A 27,011-nucleotide genomic window follows, 5' to 3' on the forward strand; every position below is an offset into this window, starting at 1 on the left:
TACAATATTGAAATTGTGACGGAAAAGTAGAGGGGTTAAAACAAAACATCTGAGAGAGGCGCGAGATTGTGCCCCAAGTCCAATTCAGACACAGCGTAATGGCAGAACACAAGAACAGCGACGTAACAAGACGGCAACGAACCGTATGAAAAACCACTACACCCATCGTCCTTGTAAACCCTAAATACCTCATTCTCTCTCTGTATAATTATATATACATATATATATATATATATATCTACACTATACTTTTATATATGTATATATTATATTTCTCTCCCTAGATTTTGAGTTTCACAGCGAAGCTTTAATCGGAGAGATTGTTTCTCTCTCTAGATTTCGCATGTTATCGAAATGGAAGCATTGATCGAGCTCTTTGACTTGATTGTTTAGGGCCATGTACCTTGGAAAAAAGATTGTTGACATATTTTCTTTCTTTTCTATTTTTTTTTTCTTTGTGCCTGCTTTCTCTTTCTAGATTTGGCATTGGATTGACATGGAGGCTTTGATCGAGCTCTGCGACTTGGTTGCACAGAACCCCGTGCAATTCGCCGAGAAACTTGCGTGGATGTGCGGCAGATGCCCTCAGCCGGAGTCTCTCCTTGCCGGATCTCCTAGGGTTTCGCGGTCTCAGCTCAATGCAGTGCTCGCCGTCGCTAGATTTCTTTCCAAATGCCCTAATCACAGCGATCTCCGTCCCAATTCGGTGGTGCTGGAGTTTCTCCGTTCTATTCCGGCGTCTTTCAGTCAATCTTTCTGGCCGCAGGCCTTCGGAAAGGACTCGATTGCTTCGTTTTTTGGTGAATTCTTGGGTTACGTCTCCAAGGCTTCGGAATTGTCGTCGGATTTTGCTGCCGACGTTTCGGGATTCATGGGACAGATTGTGATCTCAGCTGTAGTCAATGTGAGTGGAGACTTGTCCATTTCTACGGCTTTCTTGAGTGCTCTGTCACAGAATTTTCCACCCATTGTTCCTTCTGACGCCGATAAATTGGTTTTGTGTCTGCTCGATCACTTTGTGAGTTACGTTCCGAATTCGCCAAGGGAGTTTGTTTCGGCAACCCCGGAGGCTTCATCTTCTCAGAGTTCGCCGCTCACTGCTGGTCATCATCATTCTACCAGTGCAGGGAATGAAGCGAGTAATGTCTCTGGTTCCTCAAGAAGTGATGGTTCGAGGATTGCTGATGACGCCGCCACCACTGCATCCTCGAAGGGATCAGTGATGAATGGGGTTAGTATTGCGGGGAAGAGCAACATTGATCAATTGGTTATGAATATTGGGTTCAATGATGGAGGCGGAGGTGGAGGCGCATCGAAATACCGGCAACAGGTTGCTGCTTTTGAGGAGGAGTCTGTGGAGAACCTTGAGAAACAGGAAATTGCATTCAACTTGATTGGGCACATCTTGAGTAAAGTCCACATTGATCCCAAACTTTTGGAGCAGGTCAGAAATATTGCGAAGGAGCAGCTCCAATCAATGTCCGTTTTTCTAAAGGTAAAGTTTATGTGCATCTATAATATCTGATTTTGTTATGTGGTTACTAAGAAAGAAAATTAACTTCTTGGAGAGAAGGGATAAAAGGAAGTGCTGGTTCAATCGTTGGCTTTTGTGGGCAGATAAGGAAGCGTGACTGGACAGAACAGGGGCTGCTATTAAGAGCTAGAATCAATACAAAATTGTCTGTTTTTCAAGCAGCAGCTAGGTTAAAAATAAAAAGTCTTCGAACCCTTGACTCAGATGGAAAGTCATCAAAGAAGTTGTTGCAAATGGCTCTTGCGTTGTTGATAGATGCTGCCGAAGCATGTTTAGTTTCAGTCTGGCGAAAGTTGAGAGTTTGTGAAGAGCTCTTTAGTTCCTTGCTTGCAGGAATTGCTCAAATTGCAGTAACTCGAGGAGGCCAGCTACTACGGGTTCTTCTCATTCGTCTTAAACCCCTTGTTCTTACTACATGTGTGCAGGTACATTTATTAAGTACTCCTGGACTGGCTTCTCTATCCTAGACACATTGTGATAATTTGTTTTTGCACAATAATTTCCAAACAGGCCGACACTTGGGGCAGCAGTCAGGGAGCAATGTTTGAGAGTGTCTTGAAGACAACCTGTGAGATAATTGAATATGGCTGGAGCAAGGACCGGTCACCTGTGGACACTTTTATTATGGGATTGGCTACAAGTATTCGTGAACGAAATGATTATGAGGAAGAGGTTTGTATATTTTGTATGTTATCAAATTACAAAACACATGCACACTTACTTGCAAATGCCATGCGCACACCCCATTTTTTTTGTGTTTGTGAATGCACACGGATGCTTAGTCAGCCAATAAGTTCCATATGTTTGGTATAATTTTATTTGGTAATATATATTTTTTTCCTAGTTGGTACTCACACACACTTGTCTCTTCTGAGACTTGAACCCCCGACCTCCCTTTGGGAAGTAAGAAGCTAATACCGCTAGGCCACTGGTCGTTGGTTATTGAAATTGGCACAGGTATATATTGAAATTGTCCATAAGGACCATAACTGATATAACTACTTTTCTGAAGTCAACATTTGGAGTGCAGTGTGTATTTCATACTGGTCTTTTACTCTTGCAAGAATTATTGATATCAATAGTCTTGTTTAGGTTGTTGTTCAGTGCCAGTTCTTACACAAAACACAAGTTTAGTTAGGCCTTAAGTGTCTAACAAAGGCCATCACCTGCTACTAGTCCTGCCAATATAGGGTGCTAAGATTGAGAGTGATAGGTTGGGTGCAAACCTAACCTTGGTTTAAGGTTTTGAAGAATGGGCAGGGGCTTCTCTAATCAACACTTCCTTTTCATGAATGTGGTGGATGTTTTTGTTAAAATATCTTAGAAAGTGATACATTGTATCATGTTATGGATTTTGAGATTGACTAGAGTAGAGTGCAAGTTTGTTGTTTATTTGTTGACTACACTAAAGCTTTTCCCAATGGTTACCGAAGTAAAAACTTTAATCACAGCTTTTCACCTGTTAGTATCAATAAGAATAGGAAGTCTATCAGTGAGATTGAAATTTGATTTGTCTTTGTGCTTGAGTTGTAGGCTGTGGTATTAGTAGTTGGTCTCTCATGTGTTTTAGTCTTTTCTTTGGAGTTAATATTTATGAATGCTAAATTATTGAGGCTGGCCAGGTGGTAGAATGTGCATGTTACCTTTGTTGGTTCAAATTACTTGACTCAGTTGGTTACAGTTGAAATTCTTACCTACAGTTGGTTCAAATTCCAGTGAAGATAGCACTAATAGGTTGAGAACCTGCTATCTGCTTCAGTCAGGGTATGGGGACAAGAGAGAGTTTAGTGATTTGGTCAATAGTTTGTCATCTGAGGTAGAACATGGGCCTGCATTTGTATAATGTGAGTTCTGCTACTTCGATTTTTAACCCTCAAGATCACATTGGTCTTCCGAATAGACATTCTATAACAGGAGATTAGATTATATGTGGATCTTTGATTTGGGTAATAGTCCATTGTTCTTTGCAATTCCATAATGAAGCTAATTCTAGTTTCCGGGGGTCCTCCTTAGTGGCCCATTTAGTCAAAATTTAGTTTGGATACTTAATTTATAGTGCTCTCTTAAAAAAAATGTTGAATATTAAGTTAATTTTGAATATTTGTTTCTTTCTATTTTCTTTTGTTTCCTTTATATATATATATATATTTATTGCTGTTGTACTCCATTTTGTGCTTATATGCCCTTACATTTCAGGATGGGAAAGAGAAGCAAGCAGTCCCCGTTGTGCAGCTTAATGTTATACGCTTGCTGGCTGATTTGAATGTTTCTGTTAACAAGCCTGAAGTGGTAGACATGATATTGCCACTATTTATTGAAAGCTTGGAAGAGGGTGATGCTTCAACTCCTGGCTTATTGCGACTCCGGGTATGAAACTCTCTCTTCGGAGCATGTATTTTTTGTATATTTATAATATATCCATCCTCTCGTGCACTTCGATCCTTTGTCACTTGAATATATACACACACACCCACACACACACTATTGAAATGGTTGTTGCTCGCATTTATTATGTGCCATTGTCTCTCAACTTATTTTTATTGAATTACTTCAGCTTCTTGATGCTGTTTCTCGCATGGCGAGTCTAGGCTTTGAAAAGTCCTATCGTGAAACTGTTGTTCTGATGACTAGAAGCTACTTGAGTAAACTTTCCAGTATTGGATCTGCTGAGAGTAAAACCCTGGCACCAGAAGCTAATACAGAACGTGTTGAGGTATGTTCTACCTCTTAACATGTGAACAATATGAGATATTATCAATTTTGGTGAAAATTCATTCTATTAAATGGATGCTCACTGGTTCAATCACATTCTAGACAATTCCTGCAGGATTTCTACTGATTGCGAGAGGACTTGGCAGTACCAAATTGCGGTCAGACTATCGTCACCGCTTGCTATCTTTGTGCTCAGATGTAGGCTTGGCGGCAGAGTCTAAAAGTGGAAGGTAGAACTCTGCTCCTAATATATTGGATTATGGAATGTCATAATTTAATATTGGATTGTATGGTACCATTTTACTTTCTGCAGCAACTTTTTTCCTCATTCGATGTATTTGACTATGTGCTAAGAGTTTTCATAACATTTACTGGAAACATTTGCAGGAGTGGAGCAGATTTTCTTGGGCCTCTACTTCCTGCTGTTGCTGAAATATGTTCAGATTTTGATCCTACAGTAGATGTGGAACCTTCACTTCTTAAATTATTCCGCAACTTGTGGTTCTACATTGCTCTTTTTGGGTTAGCACCTCCTATACAGAAAACTCAGGTTCCAATGAAGTCAGTTTCCACTATGCTGAATAGTGTTGGGAGCATGGGTACAATTGCCCTTCAAGCTGTGGCTGGACCATACATGTGGAGTGCACAGTGGTCTTCTGCTGTTCTACGCATTTCCCAAGGAACCCCACCCCTTGTGAGTTGATATAAAATAGCTTAAATGATTATGTTTCACATTTGATTTAATCATTTATTTATTTATTTTTTCCCCCTATGTCCCCTATCTCTATGAATATGAAGGAATTATTCCATTATTGCTCACTAATAATAGTGGAATCAATGGCGCAGAGTCAAAACAAGATTCTGACCCAACACTTTTTTATGAACCAATCCAATAAATCTACTTCTAATAAATTCCTATACGATTTCTAATTGGGAAAGATTAAACACAAGCAAAATACGCAATGACCTCTCAAGGGAATGTTACTAATGGAACATGTAGGAATAATAGAGACTATTCTTTTTTGTTTTTTTTGTTGACCTTTATAAGTAAAAGGAAAGGCTTGGGATTGAGCTAAATGCTGCTTGTTAATAAATTAGAATTGCTCAGCCAGACTGCATTTATTGATGTCCTACCTATATATATATACTTCATGATATATTGTTTCTGCAATTAATATTAGCTTCATTGAGTGCTTTTGAAGGAGCATACTAGAAAAGTTGTACTTCGTTTGTAGTTTAAATTGCTGCTCTACTAGTCTTAAGCAGGAAGTGGAGCTGCTATGTAATACAAATTTAATTTGCATTGAAGCCTTTTAAGCTTAGATTCGTTTCCCCTTTTTTTCTCCTGAAAGTTATTTTTTTCCCCTCCTGAAAGTTGGTCTGTGGTTTGTTAGGCAAGTTGTTCTATTCTTGTTGGGTGCTAAACACAAGCACTTTATTTATATATATATTTTTTCAAAAGAGAAAACTTGGAATCCGTCATCAGGATTATCTACCTTTTGACATTTAAATTCTTCATTTTATGAATACTGGCGTTTTGTTGTGCATTCTAATATGTGCTGTATCTTTCCATTTAGTTACTTAAATATATATTTTTCCATTTAAAACACTAAACTATTCAACATTTCTAAAACTTTCCATTTCTTCCTTTCTTACATGTATATGCAAAGTTTTCTTAAGACTCAAAATATAGAAGCATCTAGGGATTCATACAGTTTCTTTTCCCATGCTTAGGCTTGGGAGACCCAATCACCTAATCGATGGCAACTTTGTGATACTGGTGAAGGGTTGTATTACTTGTATGTTTAGATGATTTTTTGAATCAATTGTGGGTTTCAGTGTGGATACAAACATGTTGATGTACCTAAGTCAGCAATATACACAAGCAAACAGACTTAAGATACGAGGAAAAATATATAATTTTGATTAATTGTGTAAATACTGATTCAATTGGTTGAAGTAGTTTCAATTGAAGACAAAATGAGAGAAAATCAATTAAGATAGTTGGGCTATGTGCAACATAGAACAATATCTGCACCACCAATGAGTAAAAAGAAAGTAGCTTTACTTTAGGCAATGCTAGATGAAGCAGAAGATCAGAACTGATTTGGGTTTGGAGATTAAGGAAAGATATTGTAGTGTGTTGTTTAACCAAGATTATGGTCTTAGATAGAGGTGAATAGTGAAATAGGATTTATGTAGCTGATCCCAAATAGTGGGAAGAAGGCTTTGTGGATTGGGTTGACCAACAATCTAAAAGATACCAAGACACATGGCAAACACATAAATATCAATTTCTTGATTTCCTTTATACAAAAGCTTCAGCATAACAATCAAGCAAAATCTCACAGAAGAAATTAAAGTAAAGCCTAAACAAATTGAAAAAGAAAACAGATAACTAGAGAGAAAAACACAATTTAGTTGCCTAATTGTCTAAGCAATTTAGTTGAATAGATTATGTGATGTTGTGGCCTGAATTTTATTTTGGCCTGGGTTACGTTGTGATCCAGTTTTGAATCTTTTGATCCGTTTTCTCTTGTCGGTTTTGGACCTGAATATAAAATTCTCTTATCGCCCTATGAGGGCGTTTAGAATTTTTGGGGTGTGTAATGAGAGAACACTGAAAACTGCAGGAAATAGTGAGGGAGAGAGAGAGAGCACTAGGGTTTGGGGGCCGAAACTTGTAATCTACAGTTTTTTGCGCAGTGATATCTTTCGGATATTCACTGTGGACGTAGGCTTTGCCGAACCATCTAAATCTTTGTGTTTTTTGTGTGTGACGTGTTTTCTTTTCTGCCGTGATTCTTGGTTTGTTTCAGAATGGACAAAGAATAGGCAGGAAAATAGAGTTCTTCCTCTTTCTTGTTTTGAAAAGGAAAGAAGAAAAGACAAGTTAAGAAGAATAAAGCAAAATAGAGATTTTTTTGAAGTTTTGAGCCATACCTTTGAAATTTAGAGATGGATTGTCTCTACTTTTGGGGTCTTTGTTTTTTATTTTATTTTATTTTACTGAAATTAGGCTAAAGAGTTGGGCTTTATATTTAAAATAATTAAATTTATTTGTCTAAATGGGTTGTAGGCTCAAAAAAATCCTGAACAACAACAAAGCAACACGATTTAGTAGGATCGGCAAGATCGCATGGTCCTATACGATTCTACAAATCCTATTGCAATCCTACTTCCCAAAATATTTCATGTGCTCGGATCGATTTAGCAATTTGGAATTGTAGGATCGTAAGATTCTATGATCGCGATGGGATTTTAACAAACCATGTAAAGGACACACATGATTGAGTCGTGATGATAATAAAAACAATTGCTAAAGGACTAGTTAATTTCCATTATTGTATGCTTACAATTTCCAAGTAGTATAGGCTTGCAATAACTAAACTAAAATATTCTTTTTGCTTAGTTATTGATGAAATGAGAAGGCACATTCAGGATGAGGTTCTTGGTATAGTTATATGAAACTGAACTAAGGGATGAATGCTTTATTAGAGGTTTGAGGAAAAACTTGAAATAGTATGGTTCCAGATAAGTAAGAGAAGAACTGAATACATTGGAATGCAACTTTATCAAAACTAGAAAGTGAGATACAGTGAAAATTGATGGTCAAGAGATACCAACAAGGGAGTTGATTTGTTATGTATGCTTGATTATTCACAGAGGGAAGGTTAAAATGGGTGTTGCTAATAGAATTAAAGAAGGATGTTTAAGCGGATGAGTGCTTTAAGCATATTGTGTGATTAACATATAACTCTCGATTAAAAGGGAATGTTGGCAATTTAGAGCATGAACGTGTCCTGAACGTGGATATTGAGATGGATGTGTGGTAAGATTGTAAAGGATAATTTATAATGAATACATTTGTGAACCAGGGGATGTAACACACGTCGAAAATATAATGAGGCGAAATTGACTAAAATCTATAATTGCATCAGTGAGAAACAATGACTTGGGAAAGGAGAAAACCAAAATTATTGTAGCTTGAGATAATATGGAAACATATGATAGCGTGTGGTTTAATAAAAGTCATTATCTTAGATAGAATGTGACATAAGGTTCATATAGGAAACCCCAAGTAATTAGGATAACCTTTTGAACTGAGTCGGTTAACTTTGGTTGAGTGTTTGGTCATGTCTGAGGCATATTTAGCAGGTTTTCTAAGAGTCTGGCCTGTGTGGAGGTGTGTCATGTCCATTGTTGCCACATGTATCCTTAACGTGTGTGAGCCACAAATGTTGTCAGCAATGTGAGCTGATTTTTTTTTTTTTTTAATCTGATATATCACATCTTTAATATTATTACAATTATTAGAGTGAGGTGGTTTTATCTTTGTCTAATTGTTAAACTAATTCTAAAGATATTATTGTTTGTACAAGTCAAGATATAACTTAAAATTTTAGAACAATATGTACCTTTCCAGGTTGTTAGCTCTGTGAAATGGCTTGAAGATGAGTTGGAGCTGAATGCTCTTCATAACCCTGGTAGTCGTCGAGCTGAAGGCAATGAAAAAGCTGCTGTTACCCAAAAAACTGCTCTTTCGGCTGCTTTAGGAGGGCGAGTTGAGGTTGCAGTGATGAGCTCAATTTCAGGTTCAATGAAATCCTAACTATTTTTTGCGGAACTATGTGAATTCTTTTTATTGCTTGCAAGTCAACAATTGTTGGCTATTATGGCTACAGATTTTGAGCAAACTAGGAGTTTTGGACTCTGCTTGGTAGATGGACTTCACTTAGTTATTGAAATAAGAGTTCTAGGTATATGCATTTGATGTGTGAAATATTATCTTCTGCTACTTCTGACTTCTTCAGGTGTTAAGGCAACTTATCTGCTTGCGGTTGCTTTTCTGGAGATTATTCGATTCAGCAGTAATGGTGGAATCCTTAATGGTGGCACTAGTTTGACTGCTTCTAGAAGTGCTTTCAACTGTGTCTTCGAATATTTGAAAACTCCAAACCTTGTGCCTGCTGTCTTCCAGTGTTTGACTGCAATTGTCCACCGGGCTTTTGAAACAGCAGTTTGGTGGCTGGTATGTTTTCTTTTCATATAAGCCTTGTTAAGCAACACCGTCGTCTTTTATCATGTTCTCACTTAAGTACAAGAGGCATGTCTTAGAAGATTATAGTATCTCATATTGTCAAAAGCATGAAGATGTACGACGACGATGATTTGGCTAGATTGTTTTATCTGTTGAAATTTAATAATTATTTAAGCTGAACAAACTTCTCGTTTCATTGCATTTGAAGTTTTCATCTCTAATATGAGATCTTTATTATCAATAATTCAATACCCGCCTAGCTTGATTGAATACTGTTACCACCCTACTACCCTGCCGGATGGCTTTCCTGAATCCTGACATGGAGTTAATAAAATTTGCCTTCTGTATATGACAATAATGATAATTTTTTTTTTGAACCATTCAGGTCATTCATCATTGTACAGCACTGTAATTCCCAAATCTTAAGTAAAGCTATATTAAGATAAAAATCAACCTGAAATAGCATGCCTTTCAACTTGGTTAGATTGAGTCACTCATCAAAAAAAAAAAAATTTTAATGGCTTGAGTCACTCAACAGCTTGCGTGGAATCACAGTCCTTTTGTGGAGGAATTTCTTAACACACCAACATTATTTGTAAGGAATATGATATTAAAAAGAGTCCAGATCTCATTTTATTTTATGTGTATAAAGAAGTGCATTAAAGAAATTAAAAAAATATATAAAAAAGTAATGAATGAATCAAATTCTTTTTCTTATCTATTTTTTTTTTTTTGGAATAAAGTATATAAATAGATCCATTTAAATAAGTCAACAAACTTGAAACTTTAAAATTTCACCAAAGATCTGGATAATGAGCTGACTGGCCTTTGCGAGATAGCTTGATGAGCTTTGATGGATTTTTGTTATGTGCTGATGGGTTGGGCTGATGGGTCTGGAATTGAGAATTCAGGATCTCTGAGTTTCTTGCTACAGGCTACCTAAATAAATTTTGTACTGGTCACATCCTTGTTTTTCATCTTTGGTCTTTTCAAATTACTATACCAATTATACTTATCAAAAAAAAAAAATACTATACCAATTATATAAACAAAATTAAGCCCTAAGTAATTTACTAATTGAAGTACTCTGTGTTTGCCTAGGTGAGCATGAAAGTTCATAAAAGTTCATGTGTAATTTTTATATAGCGTAACATTATAAAAGGTCGACACCTGGATGAATCTCAAGCACTATTACTTCCTATTTGAGAAGGTGGGAGTTAGATAGGGAATACGTGAACGACTACCTTGGGTTTGCCCAGATGTTGCAATCAATATCTGGAAGCAACCTAATAATATATTGTTACGTTTTAATTGGCTGGCTGCTAGAGACTTGCCAGAAATTTAAAAATAAGTGCTTGAAGGGTTATATTAATTTATTTTGATCTTTCCCAGTTTACTCAGGGTGGTTTCTTCTTAAACTTGGCATGCTATGCCAAGTGAAACTGATTTCTGTTTTTCTGTACCACTTGAGTGTGATTTGTTAAAGGGCACTTGACGTGTATAATTTTATTCTGGGAATGATATTGAGCCAATGGAAAGAAAGCCATGAAGCACGGACACGGACATGAGGCATGGGTATGATATGACATAGACCCGGCGATACGGCAAATTTTTAAAAAATAGGACACAGACATAGACACGAACATGTCAAGGATATGGCAATAAAATTATTATATATAAAAAATTAACTTTTGTTCAATTTATCATATATATATATATATATATATATTCATAGAAATAACCCTTTTAAATTAGGCCCACCAAATAGTCTATATTTCTTTTACAAAAGTCACAATTTTTGTAGCCTAGCCAAAAAAGAGGTAGTAAACTAAGATAGGGTTGTAATCTTATCAATTTTCTTTGGATCACGTCTCTTTGAATCCCTGTTTTATAGCTGTTCCTCTCTCTCCTCCCCTATCTCTTCACCTTTCTCTCTCTTCAAGTCTTCATCTCTACTTCGTAGAGTCTTCTGGCCCCCCCTGTTCGGGCCAATCTTCTGTTTTCCCCTCCATCTCTTCACAATTTATATCTCTTTATCTTTTTGAATGTATATATACATATTCTTTGGACATATATATATATGATACCCACATCAAATATCAAACGAATCTGCCTCTATCTTCATCTTCTTCCTCTCTCTTTAGAAAAAGAAAAATCTGAACGGCGCGTCCCGGCCTATCCTCTGCGTATCCCAGCATGTCCTCCTGTTTCCAAAAAAAATACATATATATATATTTAAAGAAGGATACTTCTGGGGAGTGCCAGACACGTGTTGACACTAGTACGTCTTGTGCTTTAGAGAAAGAAAATAAGCAGACATTTTTTAATGGTCTCAAAGCATCTGTAGTGTTAATGGATGATCATCTAGTTATTCATATTGCATTTTTTATGTTTAAATGTAAAAAATTCTTGTTGGTTCTAGGTCTTGAGTTTTCATAAAGCATGGACCTCTTTCATCCACCTAAAGTAGCACATATCTAGTGTTTTGTGATAAATTCTTGGCGCAACATATGTGACAGATAGTTTGACTTATTTTATATGTAACGGTTACTGAAAAAGAAAAAAAATTACAATTGTCTTCTATGGAAGTTTTGAACTCTACGAAAATAGTTTTGTTTTACCCCCCTGTACAATGTTAGTTTGCAAATCTCTTGCTTTCTAGACTTGTGGAGAGCCTTAATGATCCTGAGAACTGGGTGCAGGAAGATAGAATATCTGAGACGGGCAATGAAGCTGAAATTAGACAGTCTACTCTTTCTGCCCATGCATGTTTTCTCATAAAAAGTTTGTCCCAGAGGGAGGAGCACATACGGGATATCTCTGTCAACTTGTTGACTCAACTTAGAGATAGGTTTCCACAGGTAAACAATCGTTGGTAATTAATTACATTCTCTATTAGTTACAATATCAATTTTTTTTCCTTATCTTGTTTTCTGTTTTCTGTTTTTAATTTTTGATTTTGATTTTGATTTTACTTTTTCATTTTTTATTTAAACTTCATTCTATGTTCCTGACTGTGCTAAGTATGCCTAAAAAAAGGAGTACATGTTTGCAGATTTTGTGGAATTCTTCTTGTTTGGATTCTTTGCTGTTTTCAGTGCATCATGACCCAGCTTCAGCTCTTGTCAATGATCCTGCTTGGATAGCTAACGTTCGTTCTTTGTACCAAAAGATTGTTCGGGAATGGATCATTATTTCACTATCATATGCTCCATGCACTAGTCAGGGTCTTCTACAGGTTTGTCAACTCTCATTGTTGATGTCAATATGAGGTCTTTCAATTGTTTCACTGGCCTCTTTTCTTCTCAGTTCTGCCAAGATTTCAATAGTATGGTAATCATTATTGGGTATTTTATATTAATTGTCTTGTATTGAGAAGTATACTTCTCAGTTTGACATTAGAAATGTGGTATCTGTATCCCACTTTTTCCCACAAAGATGGAGCTGTTGGATGTTTACTTGTAGTCGGTTTGTCAGAGGAAGGTCTTTTTTTTATTTTTATTTTATATATATATCTTATGGATATTCACTTTATGAAGAACTATAGATTTAATTCTCACATGCACTTTTACCAGCTCGTGTTTTCATAATATGTGAATGATATAAGTAGATATGTAGCCATTGCCATTCCTTGGGGAACCTGGATATTGTTCATGTGGCCTACCCTGTTTATATGGGAATAAGGAATGAATGATGATGATAGTTGTGATGATGATGAGTGTGCCCCTAGAACACGTGTCGCACTCATCATACTTTGGATACTAGACATGCCTCCAACGAAAATTGAGATGATAGTTTTGGCTTGCTAGCCCACTTCCTAATTAATGTTCACCACCTATCTAATCCACCTGGTCAGATGGTCAGCCAAGTGCTCCATGTGATTGTACACCTATAGATAGGGGACATGTCTACCACACTGCAAACAGAGAAGAACAAGGACTTTGCTTGTGTTCCTTAGTTTGGAGTCTTAGACCCCTGGGCCCATATTGCATCTCTCTCTAGATTGCCTTAGTGTGACCTCAATTTATCTGGGTCCCTACTTATGTGTGCTTTCCTTGGCAGAACCTACTCTACTATCTACAATACACATTATATTGGCCTTTTAAATGCTCAAATAATGTCAAATGGTTCTCTATACTTGTACTTAGTGCCTTCTCCCCACCTTTCCTTTTCAAATGCTTGTGTTCGTGACCTATTTCAAGCTTCTGCTATCACTTTAATAGTACTATAGGTTACTATTTTGACCCATATGATACCTACTGTTATATTTCTATAATTTTATATAATGTTTTGCCATCTTCTTCTTCTCTTTTTATTTGTTTTAATGTGTTGGTTGGGGACCCATGCAAAACTCTTCCCCCTAGTTTTCTAATATTACTAGCTTATTATTTTGGTACATCTATATCCCATGGTTATTTACTTTTATTTTTATCTATTATTCTATCACATGCTGATATACTTTAATTTCTTTGCATTCCTTGTTCCAAATTGTATACTTTAGGAAAAGCTTTGTAAAGCAAACACTTGGCAGAGAGCACAGCCCGCAACTGATGTGGTTTCTCTTTTATCTGAGATAAGGATTGGTACGGGTAAGAGTGATAATTGGACTGGCACACGAACTGCAAATATTCCTGCAGTTATTGCTGCTGCTGCTGCTGCATCTGGAGCAAACTTAAAATTGACAGATGCATTCAACTTAGAGGTACTTAGTACTGGTATAGTCAGTGCAACAGCTAAGTGTAACCATGCTGGAGAAATTGCTGGCATGAGAAGGTTATATAACAGCCTTGGTGGACTTGAACCTGGCACTGCACCAACAGGCTTTGGGATCGGTCTCAGCCTTCAAAAGTTGAGATCTGGAGCGTCTCCTCCACAACCACCAGAAAGTGATTCATTTAATGAGCTTTTGCTTACCAAATTTGTGGGTCTACTTCAACAATATGTCAATATTGCAGAGAAAGGTTTGGAAGTGGATAAGTCATCATTTCGTGAAACTTGCTCCCAGGCGACTGCTTTGCTTCTTTCAAATCTGGTAAACATGCATCTTTCTTCGTATCTTTATTTATTTATTTTTAGTTCTATAGAATTTATTGCTGCTCCGTTTTCTTTTTGTATTTAGTATGTTGTGATAATCTTTTCCAGGGTTCAGATTCGAAATCAAATGTAGAATGCTTCTCACAACTGCTACGTCTTCTTTGTTGGTGTCCGGCTTACATTTCTACACCTGATGCAATGGAGACTGGTGTTTTTATTTGGACGTGGTTAGTTTCTGCTGCTCCTGAATTGGGGTCTTTTATCCTTGCTGAGCTTGTTGATGCATGGTTGTGGACAATCGATACCAAACGTGGACTCTTTGCATCTGATGTGAGGTTTTCTGGACCTGCCGCAAAATTGAGGCCCCACCTTGCACCCGGGGAGCCAGAGGCGCAGCCTGAAAAGGATCCAGTTGAACAAATAATTGCTCATAAACTTTGGCTAGGTTTTTTTATTGATCGGTTTGAGGTAAGGACTTTTATATCTTTTAACACCCCTCTCTCTCTCTCTGCTGGATTTTGTTCTGTTACATTGTTAAACATAATAATATTGCAGACTAATTCTGCATATCATTTTGAAGTTACGGAGTTTAGGCATTTTATAATAATGGTCTTTGATTTATAAGCGGTCATAATTTTTACTGCCTTTTCTCCCCCTTTGCAACCTCCCAAAGTTAATTCTGAGGTTCAGAATAGTGATATATCCTGTTAGCCAATGACACCTTGTGAGACTGACACTGGGAGGATTTATGTTAACTTTGGTGTGGTAAACGCAAGCCCCATTGAGGTGATAAGGAAGAGAAGCAAACTTTGAAGTCACACATCAAAGCGCTACTTAAAGAAAAAACAAAAAACAAGTTGTCTTCCATTTGATTTTCAATAGTCTTCATGTTCTTTATTTTCTTTTTTCTCGATTTAATTTATAGCAGTTATTATAATTTAGCTTCAAAATTTTAAAGCAACCTTATTGTAACTTTATTAAATGTACCGATGACATTATGCTAACTAAGAATAACTGATGCAACCGTATCCTTGTTTTACAAAAAAAATATGAGATCAACTTGTACTTCAGGTTACTGGTTGGGAAGAACCCTTGCCCAAAATTCCGCTTGAATCAAGCTTTAATATTTAAACTAATCCCATGTTCTCAACTAAATTGTCCATGCCCATCAAAATTTTGGGTGGGATATGGGTTGCTCGGGTTAGGCCCACCCAAGTCCCACACCCTACCATATCGTGGGACACATGAAAAAGATAGTTAGCATCAAAAGTCAGCTTGGTTATATGATACAAGTTCAGAATTTTTTTCATATGCCTTAACAAAATTTTTCAAATTAAACCTTACAAACCAGATATTCTTATTTTTTTCTAACAAAGTTGATTTCTTTTAGAACTTCTTTTGATCGAGAAAGTTCAAGTGGTTGGTCCCATTATATTACTGTAATATGGTGGGTACGGGGTATAATTGTCTAAAAAAGTTTGTTGGAAAGATCTTTTGATAATCTTATGGGTGTCAATTACCACTCTAGGACTCCCCTCCCTTCTGCCAGTCATATTGCAGCAGTCCTTCAGCGTTAATATCCACCTCCTACCTTTTTCACCGATTACTTCTAGTTCTGTTTACTATTAACTTTGGCGCTTGCAGAGTTTGTTGGAGCTTTGTCTGGCCAACATTTACAAAAAGGAAGATAGGATTGGCTGGCCTGCTTGTGACATATTCCTGTTTAGTGATGAACTGGATAAGTTATTACAGAAATTCAACTGCTTCCTTTGATTGTGTGCAATCAATGAAATTCTCAGTTGTGTTGATGAGTATCAGTTTTTACCGCTCTATAAGTTATTTGTTTTTCTCTTGGTTTAGTGTTAGCATTGGATCGATCCGTAAGTGGATTTGGGTATAAAATCACAAGGAAAAAATGTGACGGACTGGATTTCTCGAGTCACTTGACTCAAGGGCTTGATTTCTAGCTTCACAGTCAAGACATATTTGATTACCATTTGACAAACTTGGTAAAATTAGTTTAAAATTATCTTAGATGACAGAGAGACAATCATTTCTATCTAGACCTAAATTTTCTCCAGTTGTCATTTAGAATGTTTTTATCTTGGTACTGCTGCTTCAATATTTTCACTTCCATTTTTCTCTTTGGGCTATCATATCATACCAGTAAAAAAAGATTCTTCTCAACTACAACTAGCATTCAATTTTCTGGTTCTATTAAGGTTGTTGAGTGGTGCTTTCTTCTCTAAAGTCATTCTTCTGTTGTGTAGGTGGTGCGACATGATAGTGTTGAGCAACTCTTACTTCTTGGTCGGATGCTACAAGGGACCACAAAATTTCCCTGCCACTTTTCACGGCATCCGGCTGCTACTGGAACCTTTTTTACCCTCATGCTTCTTGGGCTCAAGTTCTGCTCATGCCAGTCCCAGGGTAATCTGCAAAATTTCAAAACTGGTCTTCAGCTGCTGGAAGACCGGATTTATCGGTAATCATGACTTACCTTTTACTTCCAATTACTTTCTTTCTTGTCACTGTTTTCTATGAGCTTATTTGCTTCTATCTGGTGTACCTGGCGCTCCTGTGTTAGCATGTTGTAATTGTAATTGTATCTCATTTCATTTCCCCATCATGATTTGTAGCCTTATTTACGTAGGATGATATTGTTTTCTCGCCCTTTTAGCTGTGTTCTCCCCTCTTAAAGCATGTTTGCCCAAGCTGAAATTTCTTGCTTGTTGGATTATGTTTATAATTTGAAGTGCAGCCTGTCGAACTTCTTACATTACTCACCCCAAATACTGATGTACACACACATGTCAATGTATCCAACTATATTTTTGCTTGCATAAAGTTGACACATGTATGCATGTAAGCTTGCAATTATAATTAATATATATATATATAATGTAACCATGAAAGCATGTTCTGGAACTTTTGATATAGGTTCAAGGGGTCATTTACATCGCCTTTTAATTGTGCCGTTCAATTTGTTGGATTGAAATAGGAACTTAATGTGTGATTTTTGAGTCATACATCCCTTATTCAGAAATTCATAGATAAGTAGGGGTATTAGTTACATCTATGTCCTTTTGTGGAGCATTATAGAGTCTATATTTAGAGTGAGTTTATCAGTCTGGAATTCGAATGTTTCAAGGGTGGTTCGGATCTGTTCTGATGCGGAAAATATCCTGCTCCGATAATTCAGGATTCATTCAAAACCTTTCGGAACTCTGATATGACAATCTGATCCCAAAGTATTGACTAAATATTAAATTAGAAATAAATAAACTTTTATGAAATGAAAACAGTTTACTTGAGTTCTTGAATTAGTCTTGTTCAGTGGAAACTATTATTTATTTATTTTTTGGAAGAAGATGGAACATGTTCATTCTCAAATTTTATTAATCTAATGGTTGATGTTGAATTATTAACCAGATTGAATATATTTATGTACAATGTTACATTAAAATATTGATTTTCAATCAATCAGATGTATTAAATTTAAGGCTGATCTGTTATTGGATATTGGGTTTGGATCTTCATCAGATTAACAGATAGGATCCTCTTATGGGATCCATGCAATCATATCTGATTTGGATCAAAATCAATCCATGAGTAGCTATAATGCTTTTATGGCCTAGCATGCCTTTTTGAAAACCGTAGATCGGTTAAGCGTGTATTGATGATGGTTCAGAGTGATTAAGTAGCCATAGATGTGTGAAATAGTCACCTAATAACATTAGTTCTCAATGCGAGGTATTTTTATATTTTTTTTGTCCATAGACATTATTCATCTTTGGAACTAAGGTTTCTAATGTTGTTAGTGGGCCTTTTTCTGGTCTTGTCCTGTTTGACCGTAATTTCCTGTTTCTGCATCATGGTTTCTTGAGGAGTTGCACTGAAGCTTACAGTTGCATTTATTGCTTCTATGTTTAACTTGAATTTCTGAAATTTTAGTGTTGCATTTGAGGACTGAAAGATGTTTTTGTGCATTGCAGGACCTCTTTAGGCTGGTTTTCTCACGAGCCTGAATGGTTTGATACAGGCAACGTAAACTTTGCCCTGAGTGAGGCTCAATCTGTTTCTGTATTTGTCCATCATCTTTTAAATGATCGAATGGATACTTCTCAATCCGATTCAAGAGGACAGGGACGTGAAAACGGGAGCTCTTTGAGTGATTTGGTAAGATAATTATACTTGCAGCAAATGCAATCTATAGTCTAGAATGATTCTGAGATGTGGTTCTCTTCATAAAATGAGTTAATGCTTTGCCAATTATGAAACATTTGGCTTTATCTGTATCCTTTTGGAGTAGGATTCTGCTTGCTGTTTGTGCAGTTTGTCCATGAAATTATATTATTATCTGCAGAAGGATCTATATCACCCTGTCTGGGGCCAGATGGAGAACTATGCTGTCGGAAGGGAAAAGCGGAAACAATTGCTTTTGATGCTATGCCAGCATGAGGCTGATAGGCTTGAAGTTTGGGCACAACCTTTTAACTCGAAGTAATTCTTTTCAATTTGCTGAACTTATATACCATGTTTGTCAAAAAAATAAAAAAAATGTTTTTCTTTTTTGGTAAAGGGTAGTGATAACATTTTGGTGTTCATTTTTTGCAATTGTGTTCACATATAATTTCAGGGAAAGTTCATATCGACCTAAAATTGGCGTAGAGAAATGGATTGAATATGCCAGGACTGCCTTTTCTGTTGATCCTCGGATTGCTTTATCCTTGTCCTCAAGGTTCCCAACAAATTCTTCTTTAAAGGCAGAAGTAACCCAACTGGTTCAGGTGTGCACTTCCCATATTAATTAGCTGGAGTTGTAAGTGGAAAAGAACTGGAACTTTAATATTCGACTAAAGACTAGAACAAAGGAAATAATATTTTGGGGTGAAAGTAAATTCTTATAAAGGAAATTTGCACTTCCCATTTTAATTAGCTGGAGTTGTAAGTGGAAAAGAACTGGAACTTTAAACTATTCGACTAAAGACTAGAACAAAGGAAATAATATTTTGGGGTGAAAGTAAATTCTTATAAAGGAAATTTGCAAACATTCTGTTGTTAATGAGCAAAATATATAAATCTATAAACATATCGGAGAGCTTATGAAAATGGATATGATGCGTGACGCATGGCCATTGCATCTGAACATTGGGCTGGATGGACTGGGCCAATTTATTGAGCGGGGTGTAAGCCTTACCTGAACTCAACCCAAATTACTTGGCCCAAGCTCAGCAGAAGCAGTTTTCATGCATTTGGGCTAGGTTCATCCTAGTCCAAGGCTACACAATCCATGTGCAATTTAGGGTAATAGAATTGTGTCTTATCATTGAAATCATATTTGTTACGATGTACAAACCTAATTAAGAATTTTCTTATAGTTCATTCTGTTATGGTGAAAAAGTAACTAAAGTCGTTACATTCTCTATCATACATTATCTGCGAGACACAATATTCATTAATAGGTTAGAAAATATATAATATATCCTATCTTAACTTCCTTTTAAATACCTCAGTTGGGCCTTGGCTGGCCAGCGTGTTCTTCAGGCGTACACCTGCCCAATCAAATGTACAGCCTTAATTCTAAGTCGACTACTTTAGTCTATTTTGACCATTATACTGAAAATTCAAATGGAAGGTATCAAGATATTTGAATTGTCGCATGTTTATCGAGCTTGGATTATAATCTTGCCAATCTGGTTCTTAATCTAATTTGTCAATATGAAAGTAACACGCGCCATCCATAGAACTGTTTCTATAGGATAAACAATCATACTAGTAATTTTTATTATAATGCAATTTACCTGCTCCCTGTACTATTTATATTATTGTTGTTATTATTAAAATGTACTTCATGGGGGTATTGTTCTCCAAGCTGTCTTTAGTTTTGTGTGTGTTCTGCTTGCAGTCACATATATTGGAGATCCGCTGCATACCTGAGGCACTACCTTATTTTGTTACACCAAAGGCCGTAGATGAAAATTCAGCGCTTTTGCAACAATTGCCACACTGGGCTGCTTGTTCAATCACGCAGGCGCTTGAGTTTCTTACCCCATCATATAAGGGTCATCCACGTGTTATGGCTTACGTTCTTAGAGTTTTGGAGTCATATCCTCCTGAGCGAGTTACTTTCTTCATGCCACAGCTAGTGCAGGCTCTGCGCTATGACGAAGGGGTGAGTGGTCTCATTGTCATGTAAATGTGTATTATGTGTATATCTCTTGCATACAACAGTATGAACATGAGGAATTCGAAGCTGATGAATTGAGCCTAATTTGGACATTGGATGGGTTTGGACAATAGAAACATGTTCCACCTTGAACTGTAACATGTTTACGTAAATTCTCTTCTGAGGAGGTTTTTCTGTCACTTCTCTGAGTGTGATTAAACCAAATGATAGAATATAACTTCATGTGTACAGCGAAAACTTCTTTGATAACGTTAATTATATGTTCATCATGTCTTATTCTATTTCTGTCAGCCAAATCCAACCCCATCAGCGTTACCAGACCCAAACTAATCTAAGCTAAGCTTTCTTTTGAGTCTTTGGTTGTTTTGAGCTTTTGGAGAATGTTCACTTTCTGGGTTGACCTCTAACCTGACCCCACCACTTGAATTGCAGGCATTGGAATTTAAAACTACCATTGTGCATACTGCATGTTACTACTTTAAAGTAATCTTGTGTTTATTTGATGGATGCTTTCTTAATTTGCAGCGTTTAGTAGAAGGGTACTTGCTTAGAGCTGCTCAAAGAAGTGATATATTTGCTCACATTCTGATATGGCATCTGCAGGTGGAAAATCTCTGTTAATTTATCATAAAAAATAGCTATGTTTTCTTAATATACTGGGGAAATATAATGTAGTCTCTAAGGTTCCATGTGCTTTTGACATGGAATGTTCTTTTGCTTTCTTATGATTGACTAATTATGTTTAAGAATTGCAGGGGGAGACGTTTGTACCAGAACCAGGGAAAGATGCGGCCGTTGTAAAGGTATATCCAACCATAAAAAATTTCACTTTTTTATCCAATAATTGGATAAATTTTAGACATCTTGTGTATGTAATTTTTGGGGATGAAGCTAAGTGATAGTTCATCATAGGCCCAAAAAAGTGGAAAAGCTAGTTATTGGTACTTTAGACTTCCATAAATTTTTTGCAGTTCTATAGCCAAGTCTGAGTTCATTTTGATGCTAAAAGCTTTGTTTTTCACGCAGTTTAACTGAAGCTGGTAAAAAAAAAAACACACAATAGTGAAACTCGAAGAAGCACTAAACCAATGGTGCTGGAGGGAGTGGGGGACTTAAATTTGTTAGTGTTCTAGGTTAATATATGCTTAGATGCTTTTTTGGCACATTTTGCATGTGGTCTTGTGCTTAGCCATACTCTTTTTAAAATTAACAAAAAGAAAAAGTAAATGAACTAAAACAGAATAAAAACTAAAAAGGTTACTTGGCTGCAGAAGAAAGCAGTTCTCATTTCAAAACCCAGGCACTGTTTGATTTAATTGTGATACCATTATTTGAAGTCCTTCCGATATCCCATCACCATTTATGCCACCACTAATGTTACCCTGGGACCTGTTTCCGTTTAACAAAAAGAACCCAACAAGACCAAATTACCTGACAATCCACTGCAAAACTTTGCACTACAGCACCACCACAGTTTGCATGATCTTGCATCTTTAATTTTATTTAATCATTAGAAATGTTTTGTGTTCAAGTTTTCCCGACAGTGTAGCAATCCATGCTTAGTCAGTGTTTTGCATTCTACTTGTTATTTTCAGAATAGTTCGTTTCAAGAACTATTACCCATTGTTAGGCAACGGATCATTGATGGTTTCACTTCCAAAGCCCTTGACGTGTTTCAAAGAGAATTTGATTTCTTTGACAAAGTCACATCTATATCTGGTGTACTCTTTCCGCTTCCGAAGGAGGAAAGACGGGCTGGCATCCGGAGGTATTATTCTATCTTGCAAATGTATAAGCTGAAACAAGTGTTGTTACATAAAAATGCGGTTGTGACAGATGAATTCTTATTTTTCTTGTTGAAATAGGGAGTTGGAGAAAATTGAAGTGGAAGGAGAAGATCTTTATCTGCCTACTGCTCCTAATAAACTTGTCAGGGGCATTCGGGTTGATAGTGGAATTCCCTTACAGTCAGCGGCTAAAGTTCCTATTATGATCACGTTTAATGTGGTGGATAGAGATGGGGATCACAATGTTACAAAGCCTCAAGCTTGCATTTTCAAGGTAAATGCTCTCAATTAGTTATTGTGCTTTGTGATCCATTTTGTGGAGCTGAACCTTGAAATATAAAAAATTATGTCAAACCTTGGTGGATTTTGAATCCAATGAACTTTTCTTCTCCTCCTCCTCCTCCTCCTCCTCCTCCTCCTCCTCCCTCTCTCTCTCTCAAACCAGTCACTGCCATGTTGCCTACCTGACAAGTTACCAAAATTATGTTCCTGCCATTTTGGCAGCCATAACTTAACTTGATTCTGTCTATTCTAGGTTGGAGATGATTGTAGACAAGATGTTCTTGCTTTACAAGTGATTTCCCTTCTTAAGGACATATTTGAAGCAGTGGGACTTAAGCTCTATTTGTTTCCTTATGGAGTTCTCCCAACGGGCCCAGAGCGCGGGATAATCGAGGTGAGCTTGTATCTACTATCACTAAATTAAGGCGTTTGTGCATGGTTTTCTTTTATAGTTATGTATATATCAGATGTTAAGGTTGCCACTTGGGTGGATCGGGTAGGTTGAGGTGTTAGTCGAAGCTCAATGCAGGTATCATACCTTCAACCCACACCCAACCCAACCCAACCCAACAGATACAAAGTAATTTTTTACTGGATTGTTTGCTATCCAACCAAAGTATTCCATTCCCTTCTTTTTTCTTTTTCTTTTTGCTGTCCTACCAAATAACGCACATACCCATTGTGCTCCTATGGAGACTTCAACCCTTAATCTCCCAATTTGGGAGGTTAGAAAAGTACCACTAGGCTTAGTCCTCGGATTTATATTCCATGGTTTTGCTCAAGTTTATATGTATACACAAACGCACAAACATATACATGCAATGATATGCATATATATAAGAAGACAAGCTTAAGAGAGAATTGTCAGGGTTTGTCCTTTACTAATTCAATTCGCTAACTTACTGTAATTCTTTTCCTCTTAGTGGAGATTGTTTAAACATATTTAAAGCTGATTGGTCAATTTTTAAATGTGTGCGCGTGTTTTTTTAAAAATTTTCTTATCCAATTCTTCGGCAGAGTTGGTGATAAATTGAAATGGCCTCATTTTCTTGACTTTCTATTTTTGTTTCTGAAGAAGGCAATTGACCCCTTACGGCAAACACGAAAAAAGAAAAAAGAAATCAGAAATGCTTGTTAGTTGGGTGTCTTGGGTCCGAATGCCAATTTATCGATGCAAAAATTTGTATGTAATTTGAATTGGCCACCTAATCATTACGAACTCAATTCATTATTGTGGGATAGGGATGTGTAACCAAAGGAAAGAGATCTTTGTGATGAAAAAAAGTGTGTGCTTGTTCTTTAATGAGATGCATCTGCACATACAGCTTGCAAAGTTGACCTGATTCACCTAGGCGGTCAACACTGAACCCCTATGTTCTTTGCATTTTGATTGTCATAGGGTAAGCCATCGGTGGGAATGAATTGTCTATCTTTTAAATTTGAAATCGTTCTCCTCTTTATTGGTGGACACGGTGGTGTATATTATTATTTTTCCATAATTTTCTCCTCTTTCAATCAAATCATTCTGCTATTGATGTCACATGGTGGGCGTTGAAGTGGCAGTGTGAACCAATGGACCAAGAAATGGCCTGTTCTGTGGTTGAACTTGTGTTCTTCTTCTTGAGATCTGTTCAAATGCATCATATGTGTTATGTCTGGACAGTCATTGGTTTCTCACATTTTCTGAGCAAAACTCTTCCTCGTGACACTGATATGGTGGGTGGTGGTTTTCGAAATTTCCATGGAATCAATTCAAGGAGGCCATTGCTTGGTGCATTGGTAAAAGCTTGGAGTAGAAGCGTGAGAACACAAGTTTGAGTTTGAGGGCAGCGTAAATAATGGCAAGGGCAGGGTTTTTAATCCACAACCCCCTCATTTAATGAGGATCAACACTATGTAACGGTATGTTCTGTGGAATCAAGGTCAAGTGTTGACACTTGGAACAAGAGAAGTTGTAGTTTTGCTTTTGATGTCTTACTCCATTCATTAGACTATACATTTCGAGTTGTCCATTTTAATAATGATAGCCTTATCAGTTCCCATAAATTGTATGAGAGATGGCCTGTTATGTGGGAAAGGTTAAGTGTTGCGCTTGTTAGAAGAGAAATGAGCTGCTGGTACAACTCATGCAAGTATTAGTTTTCCTTTTGATATGCCGGACTCATTCATTCATTAGTATATAGATTTTTGGTTGTCCAGTATAGATATCAATCATATCATTCCCTCATCTATTCCTATCAACTAATTTACACTACCTTATCCAACAATCAAATATCATTACCATTTCTGTAAGATCTATCAACATCGAGCTTTGCTCTTTTATGGGTGTAAATTTATGCCAAGGTCTTATTAACAATTCTTATTTTTAAAAACTCCATTTAATATTGTAATTAATGTATTCTTCTCTTAAAAATCTCAAGTGACATTTTTCATTCTGCACAGGTTGTGCCAAATACACGGAGCAGAAGTCAAATGGGTGAAACCACTGATGGTGGTTTATATGAGATTTTTCAACAGGACTACGGACCTGTTGGTTCTCCCAGTTTCGAAGCTGCTCGTGAGAACTTCATCATTAGCAGTGCTGGATATGCAGTTGCCAGTCTATTACTTCAGCCAAAGGATAGACACAACGGGAATCTTTTGTTTGACAAGTTTGTTCTCTACTTTTTGCATGACTATTGAAGTAATTGCAGACTGATGACTGGAGCAACTAAATTTAACTTGGTTTTTAGTGTAAAAAAATAACTCTGATTTGCTATGTTGCCTGTGAATATTATTTAAAACCAACTTTTTATTGACGACTTCCACTAACACAATATGTTGGAAATATCTAAAATTGTTTTTATAAAGAGAATACTGATTAAAAGTACTTGTAACATTAATATCATTTTTAATCCTTATCAGGGTAGATATTATTAGGGAAAGTTTAAATATATATTGTCTGATATTAAATGACACAAGGGAAAAATGACTAATGGTGGTGACCTGAATGTATATATTTTTGCAGTTTGGGTAGGCTTGTACATATTGATTTTGGTTTCATCCTGGAAACTTCGCCTGGAGGAAATATGCGGTTTGAAAGCGCGCACTTTAAGTTGAGTCACGAGATGACTCAATTACTTGATCCATCAGGGGCGATGAAGAGTGACACTTGGCACAATTTTGTAAGGTTAGACAATATTCATTTTTATGGTTAGTTCTTTTTTTTTCCCCCTCCTTTTCTGTTTCTCAATAAACATTTTCTAGGTCTAAACTTTGACTGTTTAGTTTTACATATTTCCGGTCTTGGTCATTAAGCATTTTCTAGGTCTGATCTTGATTGCTTTGTTTTACGTTGTGTTCACAGATTGTGTGTAAAGGGTTACCTTAATGCTCGTCGCCATATGGATGGGATTATTAATACGGTGCATTTGATGGTAGATAGTGGATTACCTTGCTTCAGCAGGGGTGATCCCATTGGAAATCTTCGCAAGAGATTTCATCCGGAGATGAGCGAACGTGAGGCAGCCAACTTCATGATCCGCACGTGCACGGATGCCTACAACAAGTGGACCACCGCTGGTTACGACTTGATCCAATATTTGCAGCAGGGAATCGAGAAGTAAAGGAACTATTTAAGGTTGGGTTTGTCTTCAGATGTATATCATGCATGATTGCTTGTAATTTTATAGTTGTTGGTGTTTCATACACCACAGCTGTAATTTTTCCGAGGGATTACCGCGATTGTAGTGCAGAGAGGTGGTTTTGTAAAATCGGAAAACACTGAAGAAATGAGTTGTTTGTAGGTGAGCAGTGGGATTCCTCGTGAGATTTGTAAAAATATAGTGTGTAGGGCCATTTATCAATGAAATTCGCATTTTGTTGCAGTGATGCTCACTCTTCTATTTTGTTGTAGTGATGCTCACTCATGTATTTACATCGACCTCAAATAGTTGGATTAAGGCATATTGAGTTGGGGTGGAGTTTTATATTTATTTCTTCCCCAAACCCTTTGGTTTCACTGGGTGGCGTGAAATGCTCAATTTAAGAGATGTTGCTTGTCAAGGGTACTAGGAAAAGTTGGAAGGCCATTATCCATTACTTACAAGTGCTCCGGTCTCAGCATGATACTTACTCCGTAAAATATTTTTCTTTTTCAGGTAAAATGTATATATTTTTTATTTTTTGGTCAGGGGACATGTAAAATAACGAAAATTGATGAGTAGGTTATTTTTGTTAAAATTTAATATTTTTTTCTTTCTAAATATTCTACGACAACTAGAAAATAAAAATAAAAAATATTTTATATCGAAACAAACGGAGCTTGGTATAGTAGAGATGGAATAATTTGTTAAAAATCGTTAGAGTTTAATATTTTTTTCTTTATAAATATATTATGACAACCAAAATAATAAAAAAATATTTTTAAAAAAGTATTTTACATTCAAACAA

The 27,011-nt window shown here is 36.6% G+C and overlaps 1 protein-coding gene across 2 annotated transcripts; it reads left to right on the forward strand.

Moving 5' to 3' along the window:
* On the forward strand, window positions 1-26,548 carry LOC132294010 (phosphatidylinositol 4-kinase alpha 1). Of its 2 annotated transcripts, XM_059791717.1 has the most exons (27): window positions 1-173; window positions 479-1,495; window positions 1,618-1,959; window positions 2,045-2,206; window positions 3,731-3,901; window positions 4,089-4,247; window positions 4,349-4,476; window positions 4,634-4,940; window positions 8,673-8,841; window positions 9,061-9,278; window positions 11,990-12,148; window positions 12,343-12,525; window positions 13,789-14,319; window positions 14,430-14,789; window positions 16,592-16,806; window positions 18,317-18,500; window positions 18,688-18,824; window positions 18,961-19,111; window positions 20,230-20,496; window positions 21,037-21,114; window positions 21,267-21,314; window positions 22,107-22,279; window positions 22,377-22,572; window positions 22,834-22,974; window positions 25,023-25,231; window positions 25,588-25,749; window positions 25,927-26,548. In XM_059791717.1, the coding sequence occupies exons 2-27, from the start codon at window positions 497-499 to the stop codon at window positions 26,183-26,185; spliced, it is 6,108 nt and encodes a 2,035-aa protein (XP_059647700.1). In that variant the 5' UTR covers window positions 1-173; window positions 479-496; the 3' UTR covers window positions 26,186-26,548. The 2 variants fall into 2 exon arrangements, with proteins under 2 accessions (XP_059647700.1, XP_059647701.1); XM_059791718.1 differs by lacking the exon at window positions 1-173 and having other exon boundaries at window positions 258-1,495.
* The last annotated feature ends 463 nt before the right edge of the window (window positions 26,549-27,011 follow it).

Source organism: Cornus florida, unplaced genomic scaffold (assembly GCF_030987335.1).
Source record: "Cornus florida cultivar Cherokee Brave unplaced genomic scaffold, ASM3098733v1 CherokeeBrave_3.0.0_Hap2_Chr02, whole genome shotgun sequence".
NCBI classification, from domain to species: Eukaryota; Viridiplantae; Streptophyta; class Magnoliopsida; order Cornales; family Cornaceae; genus Cornus; species Cornus florida.